Source organism: Rhincodon typus, chromosome 14 (genome assembly GCF_021869965.1).
Source record: "Rhincodon typus isolate 14 chromosome 14, sRhiTyp1.1, whole genome shotgun sequence".
NCBI lineage: Eukaryota > Metazoa > Chordata > Chondrichthyes > Orectolobiformes > Rhincodontidae > Rhincodon > Rhincodon typus.
Window position 1 is genome coordinate 64,072,240 of NC_063345.1, and position 8,804 is coordinate 64,081,043.

The 8,804-nt window shown below is 39.2% G+C and overlaps 1 protein-coding gene across 1 annotated transcript in view; it reads right to left on the bottom strand.

Moving 5' to 3' along the window:
* Nucleotides 1-4,182, bottom strand: part of LOC109915385 (transmembrane protein 182-like) — a 30,233-nt gene extending 26,051 nt beyond the window's left edge. Inside the window, exon 1 of the mRNA XM_048605441.1 lies at nucleotides 4,031-4,182. Within this exon, the coding sequence (XP_048461398.1) occupies nucleotides 4,031-4,182 (152 nt within the window). The remainder of the gene's footprint in view (nucleotides 1-4,030) is intronic.
* Between the last annotated feature and the right edge of the window lie 4,622 nt (nucleotides 4,183-8,804).

Below are 8,804 nucleotides of genomic sequence, written 5' to 3' on the forward strand. Positions count from 1 at the left end.
AGCGGTCAAAGACTGGTTGGCCAACGTAGCCACTAAATGGGTGCTGTGCCTAATATGAAACACTTGTTTAGATGTCTGGATTTACCAAGTAATTTTCCAGTTAGTTGGTAATTATCATGATTTGAACCTGCCTGCAGGACCTGAAACTGTCAATTAACTGCAAGTATAGCACACTCAAGCACAGATTAGTCACAGGTTTCCTGGACATGGAGCTGTGACCTACACTCACTATGCCACTGAGACTGTTAGAGTATGATACTGTAGTTAGGAGTAGAAGGATGTCTGTGTGGTGTAAAGAGAAGGTGACAATATTCTCTGACATGACACCGACAGAGAAGGTGTTGAAGAGGTGGGAAGGAGTTCATAAAAGCAACTGATGGAGAAGTACGTGGGAGAGGATCTTGGTGTGATGACAGCCAAAACAGGATATTGCTCCAGTATTCTCTCAGGCAAAAAAATAGAACTTAACAGGCTGTGACAGGACATGACCAAAGAAAGGCCTTGTGTGGTGTTTGTTTCGCTATTTAGGGAAGAAAAATAGTTGTTCATTGGTAAATTAGTAATGAGATTTAGGATATATTTTAGAATGGAGAGGTTAGAGAATTGTATTTCGTGATTTACAATTTACAATTCTCAAGAAGGATTTGATAAATCGTTGAATAAAAATAGTACATTTGGAAAGGACAAGGAAATTAAATTAAGTGCATATTTTTATGGTGAGTGGGCGTTCACCTGATTAACTGTATGGCCTCCTTTGCAATGCCCTTCATACTAATCCCAGCTGAGTACCATACTGAATGAATAATATAAAATTATCTACTCATTTTAGATATCAAGTTATCAGAATATAGACTAGCAATATAATTATAAAACTAGTTGGCTTTTCATGTGCTTTCTCCATGGTGAGTAAAATCAATATTCAGGTCAAATAGGACTAAGGGAATGGGAAAATCAAATCCGTGCAAGGAGAGGGTCTGTGGGTGGAGGGTGATAATGAAAAAGATTGGAGCCCTGTGGAAGTTGGAGGTGAAAACAGGGAGAAAGAAAATTCCCTCTAAGTTGCAGGGTCAAGCAGGTGTGCAACAAGATGGAAGTTACCTCATCAGCCGGAGGTATTTGGAATCTTCAATTTACTGCCCCAGTGCATAAAATTAAAAAAAAAAGACACCTGCCCCTAAATGAAGTAGCTGCACACAAGATAAATAAATTAGAGTGTACTTTGGTGTGGTGGTCAATATTCTTACTAGATGTTGAGAGGCCAATGTTATAGGTTGCAACTTTGCTTCATTTGGGTAAACATCTCTGAACACGGATGAAACACTGAAGAAAATTCTTTCTCCTGAGCATGATCGCTTGGTTCTATCAACATGGAGAGCAGTTACTGCAACGTCCAAGCCAGCTTTTCGAATTGAACAGTTGTATAACTCTAACCTAAGTAACAATAATATACTTCTGAAGAGCTGAGAACTCCATCAAGAATTAAAGTATGTTTGGGAATTATTGCCAGGAGTGACCAGTCATCATCTGATTATTAGTTAGAGAAAGAGAACAGGGGCCTGGGTAGTTATTCAGATTGGAGCTGGAAACCAGTGTTCCACAGAGTTTATGATGATTTGGACTTCGGAAAAAAAATTCAATTTTCAGAATTCACAGTGTGGATTACAGCTAACACTGAGGAATGATGGTACAGAACACAGGAAGACTTTAGAAACATTGTAAATTAGGCAATTAAGTGGCAAATAAACTTTAACATTGGTAAGATGTGAGGTGTTGCATTTTGATCAGAAAGAAAAGAGAAACCTACAAGTTAGAAAACAAGCAATTGAATGGAATAGAAGAGCAAAGAGCTCTGGGGATGCAGAAGAACAAATAGTAAAAGAACAGGTAGATTAATTCAAGTGTTAAGGTAATTGATGTATTTCTAGGAATATAGATTTCAAAGTTAGTGTTAATGCGCATAGGAACTTGGTTAAGCTCACACTTACGTTACTGTGTGCAATGTTTGTCTACATATTATAGAAATGACAGAGAAGCATTCAAAAAAGTGCAAAATAAATTGACAAAGATTGCATTAGAACTTTGCACGTATTAAGATTCAACAGATAGAGTATATGTATATATTTTTATTCATTCATGTGATGAGGGCATCACTGACCAGGCAACATTTATTGCCCATCCCTAATTGCTCAGAGGGCAGTTAAGAGTCAACCACATTTCTGTGGGTCTGGAGTCAAATGTAGGCCAGACTAGGTAAGGATGGCAGTTTCCTTCCCTAAAGGACATTAGCAAGTAGGATGGGTTTTTACAGCCATTGACGGTCATCATTAGATTATTAATTCCAAATATTTATTGAATTGTTGTGGCAGGATTTGAACCTAGGCCCCCAGAACATTATTTGGATCTCTGGATTAACAGTCCAGCAATAATACCACTCAGCCATTGCCTCCCCTGATAATGATCTAGCGGAGGTCTGAAAATCATGAATGGGTTGGATGGGGAACTGAACATGGACTGAATATTTCCACTTGTGGAAGATTTTAAAAACTGGAAGCCATGAGCAAAAAATAGAGACTCAAAAGTCCAATAGGGAATGAGACATTTCTAAGAATGGATGAAAATTGTTACCTTAGAAAGTAGTTGAGGCAAATAATTTAAATGCTTTGAAAAGGAAATTAGATGAGTACATTAGAGAAAAGGGAATAAACAGCTATACTGAGAGGCTAAGGCGAAGAAGATGGAATGTGAGGAGAATCATGGGGATAGAAACACCACCACAGATTTATTGGCCCCAATGGTCTGGTTCCATACCGTACATCCTATGTAAATTTTATTCAGTTTAAGCATTAGGCTGTACATAGTTCAGGAAAGGATTCCAGATGTAACAGTGCAATCCACATTTGGCACTCATCTCAAAACCATTTCGTTCCACTGCAGCTGCAATCATTGGTTTGTGGACCTAATTTCTGACCTTTGGAAACCATTCATGGTTTCCAATTTCCAAAACAACAAATGAAGTCCCATTAAAAATCTACTCGAAATTAGGAGATGTATCAACTTACCTAAAAAATTAGCTGGGGTTTGTATATACCAAATATGCTTTACCCAATGCCCCAGCTGCTTTCAGTAGCTCTACATCTGGTAAAGTACTTTCACAAGAACTGAATCTGTGTGATTACTGCGTTTATTGCCAATTCTTGTCACCCTATATTGCATAATCTGCTAGAATACTATCCAACTGTAGGGGATTAATCTGGAGAATTAACAATGAGTTAGTAACAATTAAACTGTATTTATAACATTTTTCATGTTGCCGTCAGTGTTACACTGACCTGGTGCTACTGAAACTATAGAGAAGATTGACATTTTTTTTATATACTTCACAGGCATTCCTATTGCATTATGTTTCACATGCTACAATAATTCCATTATAAAATAGTTATCCAGGTCTCAGAAAAGAAAGAGGAACACCCCAAATTACAGCCTAGGGTAGACATGCACAAGTCTACCTTTTATAAATACCTTTCTAAGGAAATGCTGAATCACTCTTACAACATTTTAAAGATTTTCCCACAAGTGTTCTTACTCATTGCATTTTTAATTGTTGAGTTCTTGGCTATTTTTTTGACGTGCCTTTATATTTGTCTTCAGGAAATTAAAAACAATCACAGGAATTAAAACAGCTTCCATATTTGCCAATCATAGACCACAGTAGAATTGCTAGCTCAATATTGAACAAAACACTGAAATCAGCAAGTTCAGATCTCAAACATTTACTGAAGGAAATATCAAATCTGGAGACCATCAGTTTACGATACACCATAATGGTGCTTAAAGTGGCCATCCCTCGTTGTACGAGCATGTGAAAATGAGGTTGATTTACCCCATTGTGCCATTCTATAATTGTAGTCCCACCTCCTTCATTATGCTTTGTACAGTTGTCATGATTTTGCTGTCTGACCATTGGGCTTAGTGACTTTAAACACAACTTGAAAAACTGAAAACCTCAAAACTCACCAGTGTGGCATCTAACAGCTTGGACATGGCATTCTCAGCACGGTGTTCATACACTTCACAATTCTCAGTCGCTAGGAGCCAGTAATCCGTCCCAAATGCCACTAAAAACAGAAGCAGCCCAATAGCTCCGACAAGTCCTGCTACACAGGCAATTACACTGACTTTCATGGTCAAGTTAAACTTTGTGCGTGGAGTAAAGTTTTTAACTAGAAGATCTGAGTGTGTATGTGAGAATGAGGTGGCTATTTTAAGAGACAGATCAAATTATTCAGTAACTGGTGTGCATTTCAAAGGGGCATGGCCCAACAACTATTAAAATAGATGACCTTGCCAGATAAATATTTGAAATAAAGAAAAAGTGTGACCATTTCTACAACAAGGGATTACTTTGTATAATATAACTGAAATGCTTCCTTTAAAGTTCATGCTCTAGAGGTATTTTGAAAGCTCGAGACAACAATAGTGAGGAAAACTGGTCTAGGTTATATAGAATGGAATATTTCATGAATACCAGTACTGCAAGCCAGTTATCTGGTTCCCATGTGTGATGGATCATAGTGAAATAATCCAGCATAGCAAATGCTTCAGATAACTGTGACCCTCCCCTAAGATTTAATACGAGAGTGTAACTTATATGAGGAGTAATAGGAATGCTAAGGCAGCCCAAACTAAAGACTGGGAGTGATTATGAGCTGCATTATTCAATGAACATATAACAGACTCGTTTCAAACTCCTTTCTGCATTGCTTGTTTGGACAATATAAGTAATTTGTTCAATGTGAATTTTCCCCAGTTTTAAAATAGCATAGAGAGAAATTTGGTATACGCCTCCTCAATATTCCTACAATAAGATGTTTAATGTTTTGCCAGTTTAAATCTCCAACAAATAAAGCTTACTCAACAGCAAAACAAGCCAGTACCAAAACATGCCTTCAGCATAGAGAAGGAAATTGAGTTCCTTCCACTGCTCTGTGAGAAAGAGACAACTGTTGTTTTCCACTCATTCATGGGATGAGGGCATCACTGGCTAGAGCAGTGTTTATTGCCTGTCACCAATTACCCAAAGAGTCAACCACATTGCTGTGACTCTGGAGTCACATGTGCACCAGACCAGGTAAGGATGACAGTTTACTTCCCTAAAGGACATGAATAAATCAGATGGGCTTTTCCCAACAATTGACAATGGACTCATGGTCATCATCAAGCTTTTAATTCCAGATTTTTATTGAATTTAAATTCCACCATCTCCCATGGCAAGATTCGCATCCCGGTCCCCAGAACATTAGCTGGGTCTCTGGATTAGCAGTCCAGTGATAATACCATGAGGCCTCACCTCTCCTTATGCCTGTAATGAATCAGGAAAATAGGGCTGATGCTGAGATTCTGACTCAAAGTGTCTGCGCATGAGGGTTTCACGACAGTTAGGTTTAGGACAGGATTTGCTCCTAGGTGACTTTTTTATGCCCCAAAGGGGTTTAGATGACAAGAGACATGTTCTACCCTCGTTACTGTCAAGTACTCTCAACTATTTTACTCTACCTGTTAGGACGACGGCAAATACATGAAGAAATACAGCTTCTGAGTTGCCAGTGTAAATGTGATGGATGTACAATTTTAGTTAGCTTGACAGAAAACTACTCCAAATCTTGAAATGTCTAATTCAAAGACAAAATAACGTATAATGTTTTCAAGCTGTACTGTTACATTAGTTTCATTCCAATCATTTTGGGAAGGAAACTGGGCAGTGGGGTGCCTGTCTTTTTCGGCACAGAGTTAAAAAGAATGACATCCAAGATGTGTGTCTATGCTTCCAACAGGAAAGGTGCCATTTGTGATCTTGGATGGTTTACACTCATGTAATGCCCACTGCAAGCATGCATCATATACAGAATAACATGAGTCCATGTTCAGTGCTGATTCAATGCCATTTTCACACCCCAGATCACCTTGTCTTCAATCTGCGCAACTCAACATGATGTTAAATAGCATGTAGGTAGCCCACCAGCACAATATCAAGACATTGTGAATCATGCTCTTTTGTAGATTGGTTGCTTGAAATATTCTTCTCGTAACTTAGATGGGGTGGAATTTGCTAAATGTGTTCAGGAAAGTTTCCTCAAACAGTATATAGAGGGTCCTACTTGGGAAGGGGCAAAACCCGACCTACTCTTGGGACGTAGGGCAGGACAGGTGACTGAGCTGACAGTGGGGGAGCACTTTGGGACCAGTGACCATAATTCTATCAATTTTAAAATAGTTATGGAGAAGGACAAAACTGGTCCACAGGTTCAAGTCTAAATTGGGGCAAGGTGAATTTTGATGGAATTAGACTGAAGCTTGCAGGGGTTAATTGGAATAGTTTGTTTGCAGGCAAATGGACCTCTGACAAGTGGGAGGCCTTTAAAAAGTGTGAGAGTTTAAGATTTTTATGTTCCTGTGAGAGTGAGAGGTAAGGTTGGCAGGAGTAGGGAACCCTGGATGACAAGACATATTGAGGCTTTGACCAGAAAAAAGAAGGTGGCATGGCTCAGGAACAGACAGCTGGGATCAAGGAAATCCCTGGAGGTATATAGGGGATACAGGAGTTTACTGAAGAAGGTAGTCAGGATAGCACTGGCTGAGAAGATCATGTTGAATCCAAAGAGATTCTTTAAGTATATTAAAGGAAAAAGAATAACTAGAGAGAGAATAGGACCCCTCAAGGATCAAAGTGGACATACATGTGTGGAACCAGAGGAGATGGGCGAGATCCTCAACGAATATTTCTCCTCTGTATTTAGCGTGGAGAAAGACATGAAGACTTGGGAATTTGAGGCAATATCTTGGGGACAATCCTTATTACAGGTGTTGGAAGCATTAGACTTTATGAATGTGGATAAATCTCCTGGTCTTGATCAGATATATCCAAGAACCCTGCAAGAGGTGAGAGAATAAATTATGGGGATCCTGGCTGTTATATTTGCATCATCATTAGCCATGGGTGAGGTCCCAGAAGACTGGAGGGTAGCGAATGTTGTACCCTTATTCAAGAAGGGCTGCTAAGAAAAACGTGGGAAGTATAGATCAGTAAGCATCTGTGGTAGGTAAGATATTGAGAAGATTCTGAGGGATAAGATATACATGCATTTAGAAAGACAGGGTTTGATTAGGAGGAGACAGCATGGCTTTGTGCGTGGGAGATCATGCCTCACAAACTTGTTAGATTTCTTTATGAAGTGACCAGGAAGGTTGATGAGGGCAGGGCGGTAGAAGTAATTTATATGGATTTCAGCAAGGCCTTTGATAAGGCTCCACCTGGTAGGCTGCTCTGGATGGTTAGATCACATGGAATCCAGGGAGAGCTGGCAAACTGAATACACATTTGGCTTGATGGTAGGAAAGAGAGGTTAATAGTAGAAGGATGCTTGTCGGACTGGAGTCGTCTGAATAATGGTGTGGCTCAGGAGTCAGTGCTGGGCTCATTGCTGTTTGTTATCTATAGCAATGATTTCGATGAGAATGTACAAGGCATGATTAGTAAGTTTGCGGATGACACTAAAATAGGTGATATCATGGACTGTGAGGAAGGTTATCAGAAATTGCAGCAGGATCTTGATCAGCCCGGGAAGTGAGCTGAGAAATGGCAAATAGAGCTTAATATAGATAAGTGTGAGGTGTTGCATTTTGGAAAGTCAAATCAAGGTCGGACTTTTATGGTGAATGGTAGGACCTTAAGCAGTGTAGCGGAACAGAGGGACCTTGGAGTTCAGGTGCACGGTTCTCTGAAAGTGGAGTCACAGGTAGACAGGGCAGTGAAGAAGTCTTTTGGCACACTGGCCTTCATTGGTCAGGGCATTGAGTATAGAAGTTAGCAAGTTATGTTGCAGTTGTACAGGGCGTCAAAAGGCGTTTGGATGAATACATGGATAGGAAAGGTTTAGAAGGATATGGGCCAAGTGCAGTGAAATGGGGTTAGCATGGATGGACATCTTGGTCAGCATGGACCAGTTTGGGCCAAGGAGTCTGTCTTCGTGCTGTAGGACTCTATGACTCTATAACTGATTAAATTGTATGTAGTTTTGGAACTTCTGTTCATTTACCCAACATTTCAATAGTCTGCAGGAAACAGTCCGACTGGAGCTAAAACATTTTTTGTTCATTTGAGAATCTGTGCTAGCATAAGTTGTTTCAGACAAAGGTAGGCTGTCGGATTTCTGCTTGTACCAAACTAGATGAAAACCTACTATAGATCACCTTCTCTATTCTAAAGGATATGGAGCCATCCTGTTCAGTCTCCACTGATAAGTATCATCTCTTAGTTCTAAATTTCTCTAGCTTCTTTTTCAGTATGTCTATATACTTTTTAAGAATTAGAAGATCTATCTTGAAGATAATTTGCCTCAGCCATTTTGCAAATTTATTAATGTCATTCTGTATTTTGGCACACTTTGAATTAACTACAGCCCCCAATTTGATGTTCCCCCAAAATTTTGAAATTATATATCCAATTCCTGAGTGCAGATTGTTAATGCAAATAACGAATAATAATGATGCTTGTGGAAAATTATTTCTCCTCATTTCCACTAACTACCTTTGGTCACTTTTTTGCTTTCTAATTTGCAACCAATTTATTATCCAGTCTGCTAATTGTGTCCTGCCTTTGCATTCTGATCCTTGTCATAAATCTACCTTGAGAAAGGTCTTGTGAAAATCTAAATATATTGGGCAGAATATTAACTGTACAGACCCACAGAGAGACTAATTGAAGCAACAGAGAACTATAACCATATTGACCATAAGTCCCAATGATT